Source organism: Rhinatrema bivittatum, chromosome 5 (assembly GCF_901001135.1).
Source record: "Rhinatrema bivittatum chromosome 5, aRhiBiv1.1, whole genome shotgun sequence".
NCBI lineage: Eukaryota > Metazoa > Chordata > Amphibia > Gymnophiona > Rhinatrematidae > Rhinatrema > Rhinatrema bivittatum.
Genome location: NC_042619.1, coordinates 248,662,639 through 248,687,486, shown reverse-complemented (window position 1 = coordinate 248,687,486; position 24,848 = coordinate 248,662,639). Strand labels below are relative to the sequence as shown.

At 45.2% G+C, this 24,848-nt stretch overlaps 1 protein-coding gene across 14 annotated transcripts in view; it reads right to left on the bottom strand.

The window, feature by feature from the left end:
• The window catches only part of ANK1 (ankyrin 1), a 332,523-nt gene that overhangs the window by 210,470 nt on the left and 97,205 nt on the right, over positions 1-24,848 (bottom strand). For 2 of the 14 annotated variants that reach the window (XM_029603722.1, XM_029603724.1), the window contains exon 1: positions 19,032-19,212. The exons of the other annotated variants lie outside the window; for them this stretch is intronic. In XM_029603722.1, coding sequence (XP_029459582.1) covers positions 19,032-19,046 — 15 coding nt within the window. In that variant the 5' untranslated portion in view covers positions 19,047-19,212. Of the gene's footprint in view, positions 1-19,031; positions 19,213-24,848 lie in introns of those variants that run through there. 14 annotated transcript variants of the gene reach the window in all.

The window sequence follows — 24,848 nt, the reverse complement described above, 5'->3', positions numbered from 1 at the left end:
TGGAAAGAAAGGTGCAGGCCAGAGTTCTGCACTGTGACCCGACGCTGGAACCTATGCTCCTGTGACCGCATCATGTGCTCCTTGTGTATCAGGGAAGACTACAGTGATAGGGGTATACTACCGTCCACCTGGTCAAGATGGTGAGATGGACAGTGAAATGCTAAGAGAAATTAGGGAAGCTAACCAAATTGGTAGTGCAGTAATAATGGGAGACTTCAATTACCCCAATATAGACTGGGTAAATGTATCATCGGGTCACGCTAGAGAGATAACGTTCCTGGATGGAATAAATGATAGCTTTATGGAGCAATTGGTTCAGGAACCGACGAGAGAGGGAGCAATTTTAGATCTAATTCTCAGTGGAGCACAGGACTTGGTGAGAGAGGTAATGGTGGCGGGGCCGCTTGGCAATAGTGATCATAATATGATCAAATTTGATTTAATGACTGGAAAAGGAACAGTGTGCAAATCCAAGGCTCTCGTGCTAAACTTTCAAAAGGGAAACTTTGATAAAATGAGAAAAATTGTTAGAAAAAAACTGAAAGGAGCAGCTACAAAAGTAAAAAATGTCCAAGAGGCGTGGTCATTGTTAAAAAATACCATTCTAGAAGCACAGTCCAGATGTATTCCACACATTAAGAAAGGTGGAAAGAAGGCAAAACGATTACCGGCATGGTTAAAAGGGGAGGTGAAAGAAGCTATTTTAGCCAAAAGATCTTCATTCAAAAATTGGAAGAAGGATCCAACAGAAGAAAATAGGATAAAGCATAAACATTGGCAAGTTAAATGTAAGACATTGATAAGACAGGCTAAGAGAGAATTTGAAAAGAAGTTGGCTGTAGAGGCAAAAACACACAGTAAAAACTTTTTAAAATATATCCGAAGCAGAAAGCCTGTGAGGGAGTCAGTTGGACTGTTAGATGATCGAGGGGTTAAAGGGGCACTTAGAGAAGATAAGGCCATCACGGAAAGATTAAATGATTTCTTTGCTTCTGTGTTTACTGAAGAGGATGTTGGGGAGGTACCCGTAATGGAGAAGGTTTTCATGGGTAATGATTCAGATGGACTGAATCAAATCACGGTGAACCTAGAAGATGTGGTAGGCCTGATTGACAAACTGAAGAGTAGTAAATCACCTGGACCGGATGGTATACACCCCAGAGTTCTGAAGGAACTAAAAAATGAAATTTCAGACCTATTAGTAAAAATTTGTAACTTATCATTAAAATCATCCATTGTACCTGAAGACTGGAGGATAGCAAATGTAACCCCAATATTTAAAAAGGGCTCCAGGGGCGATCCGGGAAACTACAGACCGGTTAGCCTGACTTCAGTGCCAGGAAAAATAGTGGAAAGTGTTCTAAACATCAAAATCACAGAACATATAGAAAGACATGGTTTAATGGAACAAAGTCAGTATGGCTTTACCCAGGGCAAGTCTTGCCTCACAAATCTGCTTCACTTTTTTGAAGGAGTTAATAAACATGTGGATAAAGGTGAACCGGTAGATATAGTATACTTGGATTTTCAGAAGGCGTTTGACAAAGTTCCTCATGAGAGGCTTCTAGGAAAAGTAAAAAGTCATGGGATAGGTGGCGATGTCCTTTCGTGGATTGCAAAATGGCTAAAAGACAGGAAACAGAGAGTAGGATTAAATGGGCAATTTTCTCAGTGGAAGGGAGTGGACAGTGGAGTGCCTCAGGGATCTGTATTGGGACCCTTACTGTTCAATATATTTATAAATGATCTGGAAAGAAATACGACGAGTGAGATAATCAAATTTGCAGATGACACAAAATTGTTCAGAGTAGTTAAATCACAAGCAGATTGTGATAAATTGCAGGAAGACCTTGTGAGACTGGAAAATTGGGCATCCAAATGGCAGATGAAATTTAATGTGGATAAGTGCAAGGTGATGCATATAGGGAAAAATAACCCATGCTATAATTACACGATGTTGGGTTCCATATTAGGTGCTACAACCCAAGAAAGAGATCTAGGTGTCATAGTGGATAACACATTGAAATCGTCGGTTCAGTGTGCTGCGGCAGTCAAAAAAGCAAACAGAATGTTGGGAATTATTAGAAAAGGAATGATGAATAAAACGGAAAATGTCATAATGCCTCTGTATCGCTCCATGGTGAGACCACACCTTGAATACTGTGTACAATTCTGGTCGCCGCATCTCAAAAAAGATATAATTGCGATGGAGAAGGTACAGAGAAGGGCTACCAAAATGATAAGGGGAATGGAACAACTCCCCTATGAGGAAAGATTACAGAGGTTAGGACTTTTCAGCTTGGAGAAGTGACGGCTGAGGGGGGATATGATAGAGATGTTTAAAATCATGAGAGGTCTAGAACGGGTAGATGTGAATCGGTTATTTACTCTTTCGGATAGTAGAAAGACTAGGGGACACTCCATGAAGTTAGCATGGGGCACATTTAAAACTAATCGGAGAAAGTTCTTTTTTACTCAATGCACAATTAAACTCTGGAATTTGTTGCCAGAGAATGTGGTTCGTGCAGTTAGTATAGCTGTGTTTAAAAAAGGATTGGATAAGTTCTTGGAGGAGAAGTCCATTACCTGCTATTAAGTTCACTTAGAGAATAGCCACTGCCATTAGCAATGGTTACATGGAATAGACTTAGTTTTTGGGTACTTGCCAGGTTCTTATGGCCTGGATTGGCCACTGTTGGAAACAGGATGCTGGGCTTGATGGACCCTTGTTCTGACCTAGTATGGCATTTTCTTATGTTCTTATGTTCCTCTGCTTCTAATACTAATAGCGTGGGGAGGCTCCTGCGCAGGGCCTTGTGTTGGTCACAGCGTCTCCACAAGTGACTAACCCGACAAGCCCATGAATTATTTTCTTCATGAGGTCTGCTGCGCGGCAACTATTGAACGGGTGAGCGGCTGTGCAGCTTAGAGGGAACAGTGGTTGTTTGATCTGCACGGTCAAACTACTGATGTTTGAACCCTCTGAGGACCCATAGCAATAGAGTCTCACAGTTCAAATTGCAAGGCTGAAGTTTCAACCAATGGGGGTTCAAAGGAGCACCGGTTGGCTGCCAAGGATAGAGTAGGGAAGGGAAAGCGCTCACTCTCCTCATGCGCCGCTAGTCCCTGCAGTGAGCCGGCAGCACTCTTGAGCCAGGGCGTCTATGGCCAAGGCCATAGGCTAGCTACGGCTCTGTTTCTCACAGTTAAGGATCCTCTATGCTTATCCCAGACCTTACCCCTCACTCCCCTCAGCTAAGGATCCTGTGCTTATCACAGACTTTAGCCCTCACTCCCTGCAGCTAAGGATGTTCTATGCCTGTTCCAGGCTTTCTTGAATTCTGCTACTGTTTTAGTCTTCTCTGGGAGGCAATTCCAATGCTTTCATCATCCTTTATCGAAAGGGATACACATTTCAGCTGATGCAATACTTAAAACAAAACCTTCTTGGAAGACAATTACAATGTAAAGTAAACAAATAAGCAAAATCCAGAAAAAGAGAAAAAGCTGAAAACTGCAAGTGAAGCCCGAAAAGATGGTATTTCTGTAAGTTCTTGAGTTTCCTTGATTCCAAAGCCCCCCACCCTGTTCCATCATCCCTGCCTAGCTCTCTCCCTTCCATGGAAAGTCGGTAACTTTTAGGCACTAGCCAATGGCATGGCAACTTTAACTGTCCCATATAGGGAAAAATAACCCATGCTATAATTACACAATGTTGGGTTCCATATTAGGTGCTACAACCCAAGAAAGAGATCTAGGTGTCATAGTGGATAACACATTGAAATTGTCGGTACAGTGTGCTGCGGCAGTCAAAAAGGCAAACAGAATGTTGGGCATTATTAGAAAGGGAATGGTGAATAAAACGGAAAATGTCATAATGCCTCTGTATCGCTCCATGGTGAGACCGCACCTTGAATACTGTGTACAATTCTGGTCGCCGCATCTCAAAAAAGATATAATTGTGATGGAGAAGGTACAGAGAAGGGCTACCAAAATGATAAGGGGAATGGAACAACTCCCCTATGAGGAAAGACTAAAGAGGTTAGGACTTTTCAGCTTGGAGAAGAGACGACTGAGGGGGGATATGATAGAGGTGTTTAAAATCATGAGAGGTCTGGAACGGGTAGATGTGAATCGGTTATTTACTCTTTCGGATAGTAGAAAGACTAGGGGGCACTCCATGAAGTTAGCATGAGGCACATTTAAAACTAATCGGAGAAAGTTCTTTTTTACTCAACGCACAATTAAACTCTGGAATTTGTTGCCAGAGGATGTGGTTGGTGCAGTTAGTATAGCTGTGTTTAAAAAAGGATTGGATAAGTTCTTGGAGGAGAAGTCCATTACCTGCTATTAAGTTCATTTAGACTTAGAGAATAGCCACTGCCATTAGCAATGGTAACATGGAATAGACTTAGTTTTTGGGTACTTGCCAGGTTCTTATGGCCTGGATTGGCCACTGTTGGAAACAGGATGCTGGGCTTGATGGACCCTTGGTCTGACCCAGTATGGCATTTTCTTATGTTCTTATGTTCTTATGCAAGAAGGAAGAATTAAGGTTAATATTTTTTTTTCTTTTAAAAGGGATATTTTGGCCCTATGAAACACTACACTTCAGGGTGTGCCCTCCCAATTTTTGGCTCTCTCCTTACACGGAGCCTGATGTAATAAGGTGCTTTAGGCTGAGCGTGCAGTTTTATTCATGTTGCTGTGCACAGCTTAGTGAGCAAAACATAACTCATGACTTGATAAGCATTTTATCTTACAAAAAAGTGTATAGAAATGTGATAAAAATGTGCACAAAAGGTAATTCCCCTCCATTCAAATTCTAGATTAATGAAGGCATTAGCTATTACTCCACTTCTGAGGAAAGTTACAAGGAAAGACCATGAAAGCATCGGAGGAATGCGAAGAAATTCTAGAGCATTCCCGTCCCAAATAACTTCGAAAACATATTGATCCACCTGTGATAAAACAGGATAGATGCCTCCTATCTCCTGAACCAACAGATGAGCCCACAAACCTTTATTGGGAGACTGAGAGGCTCCACCTTCAGAGTCCATATCCTTTCGGGGTCCACGGGGCGAAAGTACAGAGACCTGCGGAAGGAATGGGAATCACATCCCCTATAAGGTTGAAAACACCTCAAAGGCTTTGCTTTAGAATAGCCTCTGTCCTCCTATCCTGAGCATCATTCAGTGCCGCACCTCCTTCTACCGGGATGGTGGTATATTTTCTGACAGAACACACTAAGGTTTCCACCCTAGGGAAATGCAACTACTTTCTGGCCTGCGGATCCAAGGTGGGTAAACCCTCCAAGATGCACACTCCATTCCAGATCAATCAACTTCTGGATTGCATCCAGGAGGGGAATGAAACAAAAAAACCTTGTGTAGGGTGACCAAACGAGGAACCTTCTTCTGCATCCCCAAAAAAGACGACAAAGTTGGGCGCACAACTGAGATGATACCATGTGGTCCCTCCCTCAGTAGAGTGCCCTCAGTCTGGTAGCCTTGACTGGCATGGACCAAAAAAAAAATTTCAATAGTGATTGCAGGCCAAGAGGTGCTCGGCGGTGAAGGCTTTAGCCCTCTCCTTCCATATCCGAGATTCTTTCCTGCTCGCAGCCAGGGAAGGTTGACCTCAGATAAAAGTTTTTTACTTTACAAAAATAAACAAAAAAAAACAGCGAGAGGAAAGCAGGAGAAAGGGGTCTGTTACCTCAGTGTTCAGCTGTTCCACTCAATGTCTGGGGAGTTCAGTGAGGTGAGGAGGTTGTGCAGGCATGGCGGGTTAAGCAGCCATTTTGCTAGGCTCTGCTTCCAGGCTTCACTCCTCTAGGCGTGTGGTAGGCTGAGAGGTGATTTTGTGCTTTTTCGCTGCAAACTGTCAACGCGGTCCTATGCACGGGTTACATGTGCAATCAACTTTTAGGAGCCCAACACATGTTTTTGTGCAGAGACAGTCATTTTCAAAGGGACTTCTGCAGTTACAGTAGTACTTTTCTCACAGAAATGACCCTTGAGAAAATACTGCAGCCGATGAGCCAATGCGCACGTGAACAGATCTGCATGCATGCTGACTTCATCTACTTTTTCACGCAGGGGGGAGATGCATTCCAGGGGGGAAGAGTCAGGGTAGGGTTAGGATTTACAACCACACTTTTTGATTTAAAAAAATTGTGTGCAGAATTTCTCTTGGAAAAACCAGACATGCAGGTGCAAACGTAAAGCATAGTTTTGGCAAGATAACCTTTTCAACATGAACCTACACACATGAGTTTGCATTTAAAAATGGTGTTACTTGGGCTGCATGACAGCCCACAAACGTATGTGCCTGTTCTAAGATTACCCCCCATTGCTCATCAGTTTTGTGTGCAAAGCATAAGGTGCATGCTAAGGAGTGTTGGGCTGAGTGCATGTTTGTGTACTTTTTTTTTTTTTTTTTAAATTCCCGATGCATTAGCATTCCATTAACTTACTGTATGGGGTGTACATTTTTTTTCCAGCATGTAAGTAAAGAACATGTGCGCTGAAATTCAATGCGTAGTTTTTTTTTACTCACATCTTATTATATGGGGACCATGCTTGGAAAAACACTTTCAAGGGTCTTTCTAACCCTTAGGAATAGGCTGCCCACAGTGCTCTCCTCTCTGCTGTACACAGATCATCCCGAGGACTTCGTGGAGCGCCTGAGTAGGAGGTCCCCCAAGCATTCATAGCTTAGAAAAGAGCCTGCAGGTGAGAAGGACCAGATGAGTCAGGCCTGGTGTTCAGTTTTCATGTTAAGATCTTCCAAGAATGTTTTGAAACAGGAATCAATAACTTAGCCGACCCTTTTCACATGAGCTACATATTCATCACAGTTGAAAAGACTCTGATTTATTTTATTATGAGAGGGGGGTATACTCAGGAGTAATTTTAGGCAATATTACTTTATAGAGAGGGTGGTGGATGCATGGAACAGCCTCCCCGTGGAGGTGGTGGAGGCAAAACCAGAATCTGAATTCAAAAAAGCATGGGACAAATATGGGGGATCTCTAAGGAAGTGATGGGAATTACGATGCTAAATTATTTGGGTGGATGGGCAGACTGAATGGGCCATACCGTCTTTTTCTGCTGTCATTTTTCTATGTTTCCTGTGGATGTAAAAGGATCATGCAACGGGAAGTCTTGGTAAAGTCTCCTCTAAAGACCTGGGATGTCAGAATGATTTCAGAAGTCCTACTCTAGGAAACAGCATTTAGCAAGAATGTGTGCTATAGGAGGGGAGGGACCAGTGCCGTCACAGACGGAGGGAGTCCGGTGCTGCTGTTGCCATACTACTACTACTGCCATAAAAGAAAGAATGATGGCTTTGCCGTGCAGGGGGAAGTGGGCAACATTGTCAATACTACCAGCACTGCCAGTATCAGCCTCTGAACCCACACAGCAGCAATAGCACCAACACTAGCAGCAGAAGAGTTGCTAGCAGCAGCACCAACACCAGGATCAGCATAGTCGCCATCATGGGCACTGCCAGCATCACTGACCACAGCATCACCGGCTGCCACAACTCACCAGCACCGGTATCCTCAGCGTCACTGCTAGGCGTGTGCATTTGTTTTGAGGCGCCGTGATAAAGGCGACAAAACCGCCTGTGCATTTCAAAATGAAACAAAAAAGAAAATGCCAACAAAATGTCAGCTTTATCTTTTCATTTCGGAATGCAGCCCCTGCCTGATCTCCCACTGCTGTCAACACCCCCAGCATTGCCGAAATAAAATAATTTACAACCCCCCCCCCCCAAGCCTTCCCCATCTTCCTCCATAGGCCCATCTGCGGGTTGTTAAATGTAAAAATGGAGTAGGAGCAGTCCTCTGTTGCTCCAGACTCACCGGGTCCTGTTTTGCAATGGCACTGGTCTCAGGGCAGGCTGGCAGCATTTTGAAAACAGGAACCGGCAGGGCAGGAATGACTGAGGATCACTTCTGCCCCATTTCAACTTCTTGCAACGCACAGATGGGGTAAGAAAGGTCCCCTGGGGAGGGGGGAGAGTGTTCATTTTTTTTATTTGGATGTGCAGGGGCAAGGAGGTTTGTCAAAAGGGATATGGCCTCTTCGATTCCTTTGGGGGGTTTTCCCTTTTCTTTCACTTTGGTATTTGTTTTATTTCAAGTAAATGAAACAAACCAAAACAAACATCAAACAAAACCATAACAAATTAAAAAAATAAAATAAAATAAAACAAAAGTTTATTCTCTGCACATTTCTGATCTCCGTCAACATCATTCGCATCGCTAGTAGCATCACCAGCATCATAAGCAGAGCATCCCTAAAATCAGCATCACCAAAAGGAACAGACATCAGCAACAGGATCGACACCATCAGGATCCGCATTACCAGACCCTGCAGCATCATTAGCAGCAGCAGCAGTGCAACACAACCTCACCAGTACAAGCAGCACCACCTGCAAGAGTAAATGCCACATCAGCAAGGCGGCAGTACAGCATCACCAAAAGCATCACCAACGCTGCCAGCATCTGCAGCTGCACGACGAGCACCTTCTGTGCTAGCATCACCAACAACAGTGTGAGCACCATTAATCTCCAAAATGCCAGCACAGCAATCTACAACTTATATACCGCCCTTTCATAAAGACTCCAGGCTGGTTATCAAAAAGAGTGAATGGAAAATACATAGTAAACATGCAACACAAAAAAACATTAAAACTATCAATCATAAAAATTAAAAAACTAAAACATATTAAATTGCACTTCAAACCATTTTAATTTTATACACACAAAACGTTTCAATAACATTATTTATTTATTTTATTTAGAATTTTTGTGTATACCACCTATATGAACAAGCATTGTAAGCGGTGTACATCACCAACCCTAGCAGCTCCAGCATTAGTAACACTTCTGACATTATCCAGCATCAGCAGCATCACTAGCGGCAGCCCCACTATGACTACCAGCAGCATTCACAACCAGCATCCGCATTACCACCAGCAGCAACATAATTAAGGGCAGCACCAGAAATACAAGCAAGCCACCACAAGCCTGAAAAGCACCAACAATACCGGCAACACCAACAGATGCAACAACACCGCCACCACCACCACTTGTATCAGCACCATGGTTACCACACCTCCACTACCAGCATCAATGCTACCAGCAGCAGCATCTCCTTCGATACCTACTGAACCTCTGCAATTGATTTTCAGCCCAACCCAAGACCTTTTGCATAAACCCCTTGGAAGTTAAAGAGGTCAACGCAGTCAGCTTGCACGGTCTATAAATAAAGCTGAGTTACAAAGATTAAACTGGTAGAAACAGAGGGGCTTCGGCAGCTGTGCAGCCAAACTCTGTTAATAGGGCGTAGCAGACAGGCTGACTGGAATTCAGTCAGGATTCAAACCCTGGAGCAATGGGAAGCTTTCATTGTACGCAAACAGCCAGGCATGTTGTATACTCACACGGCCCAGACCGGACCTGCTCTGTTTTGCTGCCATAGTCCAGCAATCTGAGTTGAAATCCGAGCCCCGGGCTTCTCACTCTTTCCTGCCTGGCTTCTGTAAGTTATACTGGCTAAAAATACCAGCTTCTCATGCTAGAGTACCAAGGAGAGCACAGAGCTCGCCAGCTCTTAATGGAATTTGCTCGTTTTCACTCCATTACTGTACAGGCAGAATATTTAACACCAGGCTGCTTCCGGGAAAGGGGAGGCTAGTGCCAAGTCTAAAAGGTGTGAGGTACCTGGAGGCAGAAATACAAACACCTTACCAGGCTCCCCACAACACCACCGGTATGTGTGCTTCCCCTCCCCCCCCCCCCCCCCCCCCAGCCATAGGAACGCACATATAATTCCATACATTGGAATATCAGGTTCTCCAAACCCGCCCCACCGCCAGCTTGCTCTCTCTCTGTTCAGTGTGCACATAGGGTGGAGAATTTAATAACAGCATGCACAGCAGTTAAAGTCTGCACGAACGCATAAAATGGCTTGGAAAATGCTGGGGCAAAGGCCCCTCTCCTGCAGGAAGTTGCACCTGCTCCTTGCACCACCTAAGGTTCTGCGGGTAAACGCACCCACCGAATTTCAAAAATCCAAAAGTCTGCACTACGTCCTATCCCTACCCTGACTCTGCCCCTTCCAGAAAGCCTACTGTGAGTGTTCCGCTGGGGTTCTATCTTGTGCACAGAAGCGACTTTGAAAATTCCCTCCACCGAACACACGTTGAGAGCATTGGTTTGGTATGCATTCCATGTAACGGTTGTGCCTTTCCTCTGGCCTTCCACTTGTTCCTTGTAAACCGGTACGATGTGCAAACTGCTATCGGTATATAAAAAAAAAAAAAAAAGTCAAATAAATAAATAAATAAATATTCATTTTTACAATATTGGAGCTTCCTGGGAACTCCCCAGGTTTGACCCCCAAGCCTCCAGATTCAAAGCCTTTGGGAGAGCTGCCAGCTGCTACAGGCAGGGGTTGTCACTGAATGCACAAACGCATGCACACTCATATGCAGGGAGACGTTTTCAAGTAGCTGTAAGGCACCTGGGCGCTGAGAGTGCGCAGACTTTATGCTTTCATTGTAGCTACTGGTTACGCACTGTATACATTTTTCAAATAAATAAATTATCTTCAAAGAAAAACTATGCGGTGAGATGCATAAAGTCTGGTCACTAAAACGGGCGGATGCAAAAAATGAAAAAAACTGCTGAAAGCAGGCGCTGAGTGTTCAGCGCCCGCTTTCCTAACGCGCCCCCAGGCACCTCTCATTCACATGCATTTGCATGTGATGAGCGCTATTAGTTTCCCGGCGCGTTGGACGCTGGCTGTGGAGGCGCCTACACAACCCGTGACCGACTGCAGGTTAGACAGCGCGCTCAGCTGAGCACACTGTATTGTACAGGCTCCAAACTGTCTGCAAATTCGGCACTTGTTGGTTTTGTGCGAGCGGCTGAGGATAAAATGGCATTGTACTTCCTGCCACCTAAACCCCTCCCCTCAGGAAGGCCTGTGTGCAACCTGCCTACAAGGACCCGTGCCGCCGTGGAAGCCCATACATGCTTTTAGCTGGGCTGGGAAGGGTGATCTTCAGACAGGGCGATCTAGGTGCATTAGCCTATTTTAACAGAGCTAAACTGCTTTGAAAAACTGCTCTCCCCATATATCTAATACTTATGCAAATTTGAGGAGTGTAGCACTACACTGCTGCACTATATACCCATAGAGAGGACATTTCACCTTAGTCAGATCTTTGATCCTGCCTAATTGAGTTATCTTTTTCTGCTGCACACTATGTACAGGCAGTGACTCTGATTCTAATAAACTGATGAAATCGCCCAAGAGAAAACCTTGTACAATTAGATACCCCTGCAGAGAGCCAGACCCACAACCATGCTGGAAATGATGTAGGACTGACTTAAACGTAACCATGGATAGTGTCCAAAATGTGTGAGCCAAACTGATATGCTTTTACTGAGGTCATATAAAAAGGCCCATTGCCCCGGTGCAGGAGAATGCAAGGGGACTGCAAAGGAGACCAGGGTCACACAGCAGTTGCTTTCTAACCAGGATCAGGTTTAGGCAGAGGCGATACAGGCACATGCCTAGGGTGCTAAATTCCAAAGACACACGAAAACTGGAATCCCCCTTGCTGATCTTAGATTTCAGAGAAGAAACCCTTCCACCTCCAGTCCTCTGGCCCTGCTTCCAACCTCTCCTCCTTGGGTGCAGAACAAATTCCCAGAATAGGAAAAATAAAACTTTTATTATGCCATCTTATTTTTGAGGTCAGGGTTGTGACAGGGTGGGCAATAGCCAAACCCAGAGAGAGAGAGAGAGAACTGGACCCTAGGAAAGGTGAAAGAGTTTGAACCCCTTGGTACTGAATGCAGTAGATTAGAACAGAAAGGCAGGAAAGCAAAGTGCCCCTTAACTCAGACCCCTGTACACGTAACGGGGAGAGCTGCTGAAAAAGCAGGGACTGGACAGGCTGCTTGCTCCATCATGAAACTGAAAGTTTGAGGTCTGCAAGGAAGAAGACATTTCATTTGTCACCAACCATAGCGACACTCTTATAGGGCTAGACGCCTAATCACTTAAATCTGAGAAATTGTTTCCCTACACACAAGTGAATCTCATCGAAATGTCAAAGACGTGGAACAGCCGTAAAAAATGATGGGGTATTATCCCATCCCTCCTATTCGTCGTTCCCCCCACACACACACCACCTGCCTCATCATAACCTCCTTTCTCCACCCTAGACAAAATCCTACCCTCACGACTTTGAGAAAATTAGCCCCCCAGTGTCCCCGCTGCCCCCTTTACCCCATGCCAAGGCAAGGTCTTCAAAAACAGGAGCAATATTTATTTATTTTATTTTATTTTACTTTTCTATACTGACATTCCTGTAAAATATACATATCTCATCGGTTTACAATACAACTTAAACGTTTGCTCAGGGCAATACAAGGAAGAGAGGTGGCAATTAACAGTAAAACGTGTCATAACATAACATATCCTAACATGATAACACAATGCAAATCATCTCAAAACAGGTGAGATGATAGATGGATAAGAACAGCGGAACTGATGAGCTGGACTATGGTGTCCGATTGGAAAGTTTACTTGAGAAAGAGAGGTTGCAAGTGAGGGAAGGATATCCAATCATGCATGCCCTGCTAGGGCTGAAATTCAAAATGGCGCTGGCTGAGCAGAGCCTGTCCTTTGTCCTGTACACGAGGGGCAAAGGGGAACTGCAGAGCAGCTGGCACCATCTTGAATTTCAGTGCCAGCAGGACAGGAGCAATTGGGCATTGCTTCTGCTCCTTCAGACCTTGGCTTGCCCAGAGTTAAAGGGGTAGAAGTCAGAGATGGGAGCTAGGGGGACCTAAGTTCTGGAAAATCAGATCGGGGCAGACTGAGCCTCGGCAGCCCCTATGCTCCAGACATGTGCTAATCATTATTTGTGATTGCTATGTGCAAATAGCACGCTCTAATTGCCTTCAGTACTATTTGCGTCCAATGGTTGCTGGAACAAACATGACCAGCACAAACTGCAACCAAACTGTCTTTTGTATTTATAGTAATATCCAGCCATTACCTCCCAGGGAGTATAGCTCCATACTTTTCATATATTTTGTGGTTTATATCTGTGGGGAGGATGTCTATTTGAAAATATGTCTCTAAGGCAATGGCAGAATAACTGTGCTATGAAGTTACAAATAATTTCCAATTTCCAAATGTGCTTTTGTTCTTATTGTCGTATAGTAATTTATGTCTCACATCTGTGCAGGATCAGTAGAAAAATACAGGATCATATCCTCTGCCTCTCATCATTACAGGATCACATCCTGTGCCTCACATCAGTACATGATCACGTCCTGTGCCGGTCATTATAGGATCATGTCCTGTGTCTCACATCAGTACAGAATCTTGTCCTGTGCCTCGTGGCATTACAGGATCACATTCTGTGCCTTACATCAGTACATGATCACGTCCTGGCCTCATGTCATTACAGGATCATGCTCTGTGCCTCGTCATTTCAGGATCACATCCTGTGCCTTACATCAGTACATGATCACGTTGTGTGCCTGTCATTAAAGGATCATGCCCTGTGCCTCGTCATTTCAGGATCACGTCCTATGCCTCACATCAGTACATGATCACGTCCTGGCCTCATGTTATTTCAGGATCATGTTGCATGTCTCACACCAGTATAGTCTTAGGACAGTACAAGATAAGGTCCTGTGCCACATGTCAGTATAAGATCTCATCCTGTGCCACATGTCAGTACAGGATCATGTTGCATGTCTCACACTGGTATAGTCTTAGGACAGTACAAGATAAGGTCCTGTGCCACATGTCAGTATAAGATCATGTCCTGTGCCTCATATCATTACTGGATCACGTCCTATGCCTCACATCAGTACATGATCACGTCCTGGCCTCATGTTATTTCAGGATCATGTTGCATGTCTCACACCAGTATAGTCTTAGGACAGTACAAGATAAGGTCCTGTGCCACATGTCAGTATAAGATCTCATCCTGTGCCACATGTCAGTACAGGATCATGTTGCATGTCTCACACTGGTATAGTCTTAGGACAGTACAAGATAAGGTCCTGTGCCACATGTCAGTATAAGATCATGTCCTGTGCCTCATATCATTACTGGATCATGTCCTGTGCCTCACATCAAAATAAAATCTTAACTCTTTTCTCATGTTGCTTTCTTTGAGTTGTAAAAATGTGCAGCAGACGAGTACTAGAGTCAAGGAAAAGCTTCCATTTAAATGTGGTTCTCTTGATCTTAGCCCTGAAATGTGCTGGAAACAATTTCCTTGTGGAGCTGGATTACAGACTGTCAGTGACAGATTTACATGAAGGATGCGACTCATATCCTGGTTTTACAGCTATCATCCTCCAGAAGGAGTGACAGTGATATCAATAGAAGTGCATAACACCTATTCTTATCTGTCAAGGTAATGATTTTCTTTGGTAATTCTCCAATCTAGATATACCAGCACATCCCAAGGCTGGGTGGGCGTGAGGTATTGCAAGAAATTTTTTTTTTACAGAAATTACACCATTGGCTAGGCCTGGACCTGCAGCCTTCACATAGCTCTTGGAAGTAGGCATGGTCCTTCGTTTATCAAGAGAGTGCAGTTCTCCTCAGCCCTCCAACCCAGGGCAGACACTGTAAAAGACAACAGACTGACTGCAGCAGTGTAACTTACTGCTGTCCCCTCATTGCCACCCCAGGTCTCTCTTCGGTTTTGGTTGAGCCAGATGATTAAAATTAGAAGATGGATGCATTACCTATGTAGGGATGCAACATATTCTTGATTCATATCATATCTCAGGTTTTCACAAATCTTTACGCAAATATTCATGCACACAGCTGCACGAACTAATATTTATTTATTTATTTTTATTTGTTGATTTTTATATACCGGCATTCGTCGGAACATCATGCCAGTTTACATTGTAACAAAATAACAAGAGAAATACTTAGGTAGATAATAGGTAGATTCCATTATTTTCCCTAAGGTCCGAGTTCACACTGTTCGGTCTGTGCTGATCATCGCCACAATGGTGGCAGCACCAGTGGTGTACAGTCAAGACACTCTGCTCAGGCTGGAATACTTGCATAGAAACTTACATACACACACACACACACACACACACACACACACACACACAAACACGACGTACAATGAAAGCACGCACATGCAAAAGCGGGTCCACACACTCATGTACACAATATATACAGATGCATATCTCCTGAGCTACACCTTTACAAACAGAGCAGACCCCACACCCTTCAGACTGATAGTGTGGAAGATGCTGGTTGGAAACACAGCAGCTGGGGGTGCCTCTTCCTCCATGGAAGGATTGTCATAGGTGGTACTCTTAAGAACTTGCTCATCTTTCTCACAGCCAATGAATGCGCAAAGACGGTGCCCTCTGCCTGACCCGGGCACTATGTGCCGTGGATCAAGGAGAACCTTTCAGAGCAGAAGAGTGTGACACAGTCTCTTCTTCCTGCTGGAACTTGCACATCTAACTTGCTGGTTGCCCAAAGCAGCTGCAGTGTTAGAAAGGCTTCTTAGTTCTAAAAGTCCTAATCAGCTTTTAGCTATCAATTAAACCCAGACCAGCCTCCAGCCTGTAGATAAGGAATGGAAGAGGTTGTTTACTAGGCTGTTAGGTACTTTCTGCTTACAGGCTGATGCAATGAGGTGTACCCAACCTAGTGCATGGGTTTGCTCATGGTTTGGCGCCCGTTTTGGGCACGCAATAATAGCATCTGATGCAGCAAGGAGATTAGCATGTCTAAAACATGCACTCTAACCGAAGCGTATCATATAGCGCCCATCGCATTTAAATTGCATGTAAATTAAGACATTAGCTATTACTGTCCAATGCAGGAAAGCACGCATAAAAGCTGGGCACCCAGCACACATTTGTTTTTTGTGCTGGAAAATCCAACTCTGCAAGTGGAGTACAATTTATTCACAGTCAAAGGCTCATGAGAAACATAAAAAATGTGGTCCTCTGTTTTGTGATGAATGTGCCCCTTGTAGGGTAGAGCTTTTGAGAGAGAAATTAGTATAAGATTTAGTTATTTGGAGTTAGAAGAAAAAATTTAAAAATGTATATAGGGATTAGTAATTTATATAAGGGAGCATGATGATTAGTTAAAGGTCACTGAAAAAAACGTGGAGGATTCCTTTCCTTTTGGTAAACAACAGGCATTGCAGATTTCTGTTGCTTCATGTAAGCGATGCACTTTTGCTGGGAACATACAATTTAGATATCTGTGCGCCTGATGCAATATACTTTTGAGTGCCAGAAATGCACATTGTGATACCTTTTGCACACCCCTTCGATTTCTTTCACATTAGAATATTGCATCGGGCGCACAGAGGACGTGGATGAGCGCCCGTTTTCTGCGTGTGTCGTATTGCATCGGCCTGCTAGTGAGGTCTACGCCTGAAGCCAGACTCAACCCTTATTAACCTTACAACTAAAAACTGAACTCCATTCTGTGCTGCCATTTGCAGATTTCTTTGCTGCATTAAGGTGATGGTAGGAGCTTGACGATTCAGAGCAGCATTGTGGCAGCCATTCTGGGCCACTGGTGCAGGCCATAGACCCTGGGCTTCTGAGAAGTGTTAAGTGTGAAGGAGTGGCCTTGCTACCCTTTCTTAACCTGTGCAGGCCCAGGCTAGATACCTGGTCTACCTCAAATCCCCCCACAGAGGGAGAGAGCTCTGTGGGTGGGACGCTGCTGGCCAGGAAGAGTCCTGTGGGCAGGAGCCTGCTGGGGAGGTTAAGAGGCAGAGCCCAGCGGGGATCAGCAGACCAGGCCCAGGTCTCCAGAAGGCAGCTCCTGTCTACACTGCTGACCTAAGGTGAATCCTGTGTGTATGTGGTGATTGTTACTGTGACAACTGCTGAAGAGAAACAGATATGTTGTGATTTCATGTGCACTGCAAATAAAAGTATGCAAAGAAGCCTTGACCGCTCATTTGCCGTGCCACAGTAAGGATCCAATTGCACACACTGGTCACACATAATGCACACTACAAGACAGATCTTTTCCTAAAGTATTTTGTATAATATTGTTCTTTGTCTTAGTTTTCAGAGGTTTTGATACCTATTTAAAGAAAAAAATGATGTTATTTTGCTGATGGTTTAATCCTCCTGTTTTGGCAATGGTCTTTGCATTATTGTACATCCAATAGGGTTGGGTGGCAGGTGTTAACCTCTCGCTCCCCCCCCCCCCCCTAATTGTACAGCTTCTCAATCTTGACCAAAAATCCAAGTCCTCAACTCATAGCTCAGATCCGAAAGAGACTGAAAATGATACTCTGGTTTAATCAATCTGAAGTTAAATTGATCAAATATTTCAAAACTAAGATAAAAGGACTTAACAGAAACTTGTGCCTTATGGCTCACTGCCAGAGGTAATTCTGCTGCCTTTCCCCCTTTGGAGAAACCTCCACTTAGGGAAAGAAGAGAAAATTACAGTGCCAGTAGAGACTTAGCCCCAGTACTGACTGTGAGCCCTGCAACTCTCAGAAATTTAGCTGAGTCAGGGTTACATAAAAATGGCATTTGTTGACAAAATGCATTTATTTATAGACAAAATACATTTCAACAAAAATTTACTGCCAAATATATTTCTGCTAGGATATTGCTTATAATTGCTTCTGCTTCCAAAACTATGAAGTGAAAGTGCAAGTGTTTCCATAACATCTTTGCTGATGTTTCTCTGTGTACGATAAGACTCCTAAAGAAATTGGCATCTGTCAAACGGCCCCATAAAATAATGGAAAGCATCATATTCTGGGCCAGGCCGTGGTTATTCAACGTCTTCTTCTCCTCCAGTCATCCAGGTACTTCTCCCCGCCTCCCCACCTCTTCCATTCCCTGAAACTCAGGGAAGTGCAGGGAAAGTGTTCACTGCACTGCTAAGAACAGGCACAACCAGAGATACTTGGAATGGATGAGGCGAGAAAGGGAAATCTTCCCAAATGGGATACTGGGGAGGAGTAGTGAAAGAAGACCCTTCACAGTCTTCAGTCTGTTTTGTGTTTGTTTTTTTTATGTGCTTTTGTGTATGAAACTTGTGTCTTTGATTGTCAGAGGAGCGCAACCCTTTGCTCTTCTCTAGCTAAAATAATCCAGAAATGTGATTGATTAGCCTTAGAAACCCTTCACATTTTGCAAGCAGGCTTGTGAAGGATTGAAGAGGTGGGAAATAATAATTCTGTTAGAAAACTCAAAGGACAGAAGTTTCAGCGCCTCAGAGGATAAATACAAGCAATGTTACATAGGTGAGACACAGGGAAGAATAGCACGGAGCCCTGGTGCCCTCTGCAAATACTTGCAATAGAGCAGGGGGCTAGTGTTTCCCCAGGGCTACACAGCGGAGTCTGATTTGCGTCTTTATTTGCATTCGTCCATAGAAAGGGGAGACTGGAAACAGGGGACTAACCTCGCAGGCCCTTATACTCATCAACCTGGCAGCTTTTCAGCCTATACAGGTCAGCAGCTGCTACAGCTGTTGGCTGAATTACATAAGTGTATCACTGACACTACTAATATTCACAACATGCATTCACACATCATGATACCTAAGCTACACATAGCCATATTTACATGCACATCACCACACAGAATGCATGCATACACAGTGTGTACACACATTTGCACATGGCATGGGATAAATGCAGAGGATCTCTAGTAAATGAAGGAGAGAAATGAAGGAAAAAGGTAACCTGTGTTAACTCTGGTAACCTGCATGGTGCGGCAGTTACTACCCTAAAAGAAAAAATAAAATCACTTGTTGGGCAGAATGGATAGACCACTTGGGTCTTTTTTTTCTGCGGTCATTCATTACTTTGCTATGTGTATACCACAAACGCACACATTTTAGAGTTGAACAGATGTTGCAGCTCTTGAGTTCTATATCCCCTTCCCTTCCATCCGGCTTGTTCCTGCCTCCACAAACTCCACAAACACTTACTTTTCCAAAGACCATCCTGGGGCTGGAATAGTTCCGTCAGGTTGCAGCAGGCGCAGCTGGGTCCTTAGCCGCTGTGCGAGAGGAAAGTTCTGCTGTGTGTGTAGAGCTGTACACAGGGCCTTTATCAGGGGCAGGAGCTCCTATATCTTGCTGTGCAGTGTCTGTGTGCACAGGAGAAGAGTCCAGTCTGGGGACTGCAGATTAGCAGCACTCCACCAATGAGGAGATCCGCAGCTGCCTGGGAGACCCGGCAGCAGAAGACAACGGAATCTGACAAATTTTCCTCCCTACAGGGAAACGCCTTGTTTTTTTGCAAACTTGCCTGAGCCGAAATATTCTAAATCTGATATAACTGCAATTCAAAGCAAGCAAAGTTTATAATGCCTTTCAAACAGAAAGGTAATTCTCATTCTCCTTTCTAAACCCTTGTGCAGATTTACATGAACACAAGTTTGTTAAATAGCATTGTTAGTATCTGTTAAATAGTATGGCAAGGACTCAGATTTTACAGAGAAAGACTTCTGGAGAATGGATCATGCAGAACCAGATACTGAAGGGAGAAACCAGGCACAGCACCAAATGCCAGATGAGAAAGACAGGCCAGACTATTGACAGTTGCTTATTATTTGATGGCCCTATGGAGCAGACTCAAAAGATGCGGACAGGCTGACCTTTGCTTGTGCAAACACTGGGCTCCGAGTTATTGTAAGACTGTGGAAAAAAAAAGAAGAGTGGGATCCAAGATACGTTCTCTTCCTTTTCTATTCTTGAACCCTGACCTCAGTGAGGACTGTGTTATAATCAGAGAGCTGGAGGATCTGGGTGCTGTACAGCAAGGAGTAGTTATTAACAATAGTGTGTAAGTGAGAACATATAATGGGTACAGTGGGATTAAGGTGAGTGCATGACATAGGAACAATAACAGTAGTTTTTAAGGTGGGTACATATATACTAAGTGCAAAAGGTTAAAGAGAATTCATACAAGTGGGCACATAACAGGTTACTATTTAAAGCAGGTGCCCAGAACAAGTGATATAGTAAATGACAGCAGAAAAAATGTGAAATGGCCCATCCAGTCTGCCCAGCAGTGGCGTAGCCACGGGTGGGCCTGGGTGGGCAGGTGCCCACCCAACTTAGACCCAGGCCCCACCCAACTGGCACCGGAACTGCAAGGCTGTCGCGGGATCCCATCCCCGCGACAGCGAACAAGAGAACCCACGCCTCGCGCGCCATCACGGCACACATGGGGCAGCGCTGCTGCGGCCGTATGGCCAACCGGTCTTCCTGTTCGGGGGGGGAGTGGAAGCGCCGCGCGCAGCTTCCGCTTCCTCCCCCCAATGCAGGAAGATCAGCTGCCTCTCCTGCTGCCACCCGTTCTCCTGCTATCTTCGGACCAAACGGCCTGCCGAACTTCCTGTTTGGGGGTGGGGGAGCGGAAGCGCCGCGCACAGCTTCCGCTTTCTCCCCCAAAGCAGGAAGATCAGCTGCATCTCCTGCTGCCACCGGCCTCCTGCTATCTTCGGGCGTCGGGCCATACTGCCCGCCGATCTTCCTGCTTGGGGGGAGGGAGGAAGCGGACGTTGTGTGCTGCGCTTCCGCTCCCCCCCCCAACAGGAAGTTTGGACGCCCGAAGATAGCAGGAGTCCGGTGGCAGCAGGAGAGGCAGCTGATCTTCCTGCTCTGGGGGAGAAAGCGGAAGCTGTGCACGTGCTTGAATGTGTATGTGTGGATGAGAATGGGAGTGTGTGTGGGTGAAAACTGGAGCCTGGGTGTGTATGTGGGTGAGAATGGAAGCTTGAATATGTGGGTGAATGGGAGCTCGAATGTGTGTATGTGTGGTTGAGAATGGGAGCCTGGGTTTGTGGGTGGGTGAGAATGGGAGCTTGAATGTGTGTATATATGGGTGAGAATGAGTGCCTGGGTTTGTGTGGGTGGGTGAGAATGGAAGCTTGAATATGTGGATAAGAATGGGTGCTTGAATGTGTGTATGTGTGGGTGAGAATAGTACCTTAAATGTGTATGTGTATGGATGAGAATGGGAGCTTGAATATGTGTGGGTGAGACTGGGAGCATGGGTTTGTGGGTGAGAATGGGAGTCTGGGTTTATGTGTGTGGGTGAGAATGGGTGCCTGGATGTGCGTCTGTGTGTGCATAAGAATATAAGCCTGGAGAGGGGTGAGAAAGTGAGAACTTGAATGTGAGCTTGTGGGGGGGGGGGGGGGGGGAGAGCATATGAGAGTGAGAGCTTGAGTGTGTGAGAGGGAGTCTGTGAGAGAAAGCGTGTATGTGTGTGTGTGTGTGTGTGTGGAAGGGAAGAAGACAGTAATAGAAGAAAGACACTGAAAAGGAATTAGGAAATGAGCTATAAGGGAAAAAATGGGAAAAAGAGACCAGGACCAACTGATTAGAAAAATACAAAGATCAGACAACAAAGATAAAAATATATATCTATATTTTGAGATGTTAGCAATTTAAATATAAGCAACACAACCGCTCTCTCAAAATTTATGGACAGGTAGGAGCCGTGTATAAAATCGTAATAATAAGAAGGCTAAAGTACCACAAATCACCGTGAATTATGTTTGTATCATTAAGTAAACCTCATACTTAGGCGTAGATGTGAATGCTATGCTGCATAATTTGGCATTATTTATCAGTAAAAAAACAACTAGTAGACCTGCATGCCTACAGCCCACCCATGTTAACCTTGTGCCCACCCAAAAAATCAATTCTGGCTACGCCACTGCTGCCCAGCAAGGTTTTTAGGGTTGTAACTGCCTTCTGTCTAGGGCTGTAATTGCTGCTCTGTGCAGGTTACCCCAGTGCCTTCTGTTTAGGGCTGTAACTGCCACTCCATGCACATTACCCCCTGTTCCTTCTGTCTAGGGCTGTAATTGCTGCTCTGTGCAGGTTACCCCAGTGCCTTCTGTTTAGGGCTGTAACTGCCACTCCATGCACATTACCCCCTGTTCCTTCTGTTTAGGGTTGTAATTGCCGCCCTGTGCAGGTTATCCCGGTGCCTTCTGTTTAGGGCTGTAACTGCCACTCCATGCACATTACCCCCTGTTCCTTCTGTTTAGGGCTGTAACTGCCACTCCATGCACATTACCCCGTTCCTTCTGTTTAGGGTTGTAACTGCCTTCTGTTTAGGGCTGTAACTGCCACTCCATGCACATTACCCCCTGTTCCTTCTGTTTAGGGCTGTAACTGCCACTCCATGCACATTACCCCGTTCCTTCTGTTTAGGGTTGTAACTGCCTTCTGTTTAGGGCTGTAACTGCCACTCCATGCACATTACCCCCTGTTCCTTCTGTTTAGGGCTGTAATTGCCACTCCATGCACATTACCCCCTGTTCCTTCTGTTTAGGGTTGTAATTGCCGCCCTGTGCAGGTTATCCCGGTGCCTTCTGTTTAGGGTTGTAACTGCCACTCCATGCACATTACCCCCTGTTCCTTCTGTTTAGGGCTGTAACTGCCACTCCATGCACATTACCCCGTTCCTTCTGTTTAGGGTTGTAACTGCCTTCTGTTTAGGGCTGTAACTGTCACTCCATGCACATTACCCCCTGTTCCTTCTGTTTAGGGCTGTAACTGCCACTCCATGCACATTACCCCCTGTTCCTTCTGTTTAGGGTTGTAATTGCTGCCCTGTGCAGGTTATCCTGGTGAATTCTGTGTAGGGTTGTAACTGCCACTCCATGCACATTACCCCCTGTTCCTTCTGTTTACGGTTGTAATTGCCGCCCTGTGCAGGTTACCCCTGTGCCTTCTGTTTAGGGTTGTAACTGCCTTCTGTTTAGGGCTGTAACTGCCATTCCATGCACATTACCACATGTTCCTTCTGTTTAGGGCTGTAACTGCCACTCCATGCACATTACCCCCTGTTCCTTCTGTTTAGGGCTGTAATTGCCGCCCTGTGCAGGTTACCCCGGTGCCTTCTGTTTAGGGTTGTAACTGCCACTCCATGCACATTACCACATGTTCCTGCTGTTTAGGGCTGTAATTGCCTTCTGTTTGGGGCTGTAACTGCCACTCCATGCACATTACCCCCTGTTCCTTCTGTTTAGGGTTGTAATTGCCGCCCTGTGCAGGTTACCCCGGTGCCTTCTGTTTAGGGTTGTAACTGCCACTCCATGCACATTACCCCCATGTTCCTTCTGTTTAGGGTTGTAACTGCCTTCTGTTTAGGGTTGTAACTGCCACTCCATGCACATTACCCCCTGTTCCTTCTGTTTAGGGCTGTAACTGCCACTCCATGCCCATTACCCCCTGTTCCTTCTGTTTAGGGTTGTAATTGCCGCCCTGCTCAGGTTATCCCGGTGCCTTCTGTTTAGGGTTGTAACTGCCACTCCATGCACATTACCCCCTGTTCCTTCTGTTTAGGGCTGTAACTGCCACTCCATGCACATTACCCCCTGTTCCTTTTGTTTAGGGATGTAACTGCCTTCTGTTTAGGGCTGTAACTGCCACTCCATGCACATTACCCCCTGTTCCTTCTGTTTAGGGCTGTAACTGCCACTCCATGCACATTACCCCATGTTCCTTCTGTTTAGGGCTGTAACTGCCACTCCATGCACATTACCCCATGTTCCTTCTGTTTAGGGCTGTAACTGCCACTCCATGCACATTACCCCCTGTTCCTTCTGTTTAGGGTTGTAACTGCCTTCTGTTTAGGGTTGTAACTGCCACTCCATGCACATTACCCCCTGTTCCTTCTGTTTAGGGCTGTAATTGCCACTCTGTGCAGGTTACCCCAGTGCCGTCTGTTTAGGGTTGTAACTGCCACTCCATGCACATTACCCCCTGTTCCTTCTGTTTAGGGTTGTAACTGCCTTCTGTTTAGGGCTGTAACTGCCACTCCATGTCCATTACCCCCTGTTCCTTCTGTTTAGGGTTGTAATTGCCACTCTGTGCAGGTTACCCCAGTGCCTTCTATTTAGGGTTGTAACTGCCACTCCATGCACATTACCCCATGTTCCTTCTGTGTAGGGCTGTAACTGCCACTCCATGCACATTACCCCATGTTCCTTCTGTTTAGGGCTGTAACTGCCACTCCATGCACATTACCCCCTGTTCCTTCTGTTTAGGGTTGTAACTGCCTTCTGTTTAGGGCTGTAACTGCCACTCCATGTCCATTACCCCCTGTTCCTTCTGTTTAGGGTTGTAATTGCCACTCTGTGCAGGTTACCCCAGTGCCTTCTGTTTAGGGTTGTAACTGCCACTCCATGCACATTACCCCATGTTCCTTTTGTGTAGGGCTGTAACTGCCGCTCTGTGCAGTTCATCCCCATGCCTTCTATTTAGGGCTGTAACTAGGTTGTAAGTATCTCTTCATACAAGGTATCCCAGTGCAAGTTATGCCTGAGCCTTTCTTGGAAGCACAATATGATCATTTCAATGTGATTTTGCGTTGAACAACTGCTCTGTGCAGGTGTTCACAGGGTTTTATTTCCATCTTCATGCCCATAAGGGATCCTCTGTGTTTCTCTCTTTTTCACTTGTGCTACTGTCTTTACCGCCACCATTTCCCCTGGGATGGCACTGCATGCATGCATCACCACCCTTTCACTGAAAACATATTTTCTGATATTATTCCTGAGTCTACCATCTTGTAGCTTCATACTGTGACATAGATACAGCTTTTTTTGTTTGTTTACACATTAGTATCTTTCAGGTATTTAAATGTCTGTATCATATCCTCCCTTTCTCTCCTCTCCTCTAGGGAATGCATGTTCAGGTCCTAAAGACTCATCTCATATGTCTTTTGGTATAGATCACACACCATTCTGGTTGCCTTTCTCTGGACCACCTCTAGCC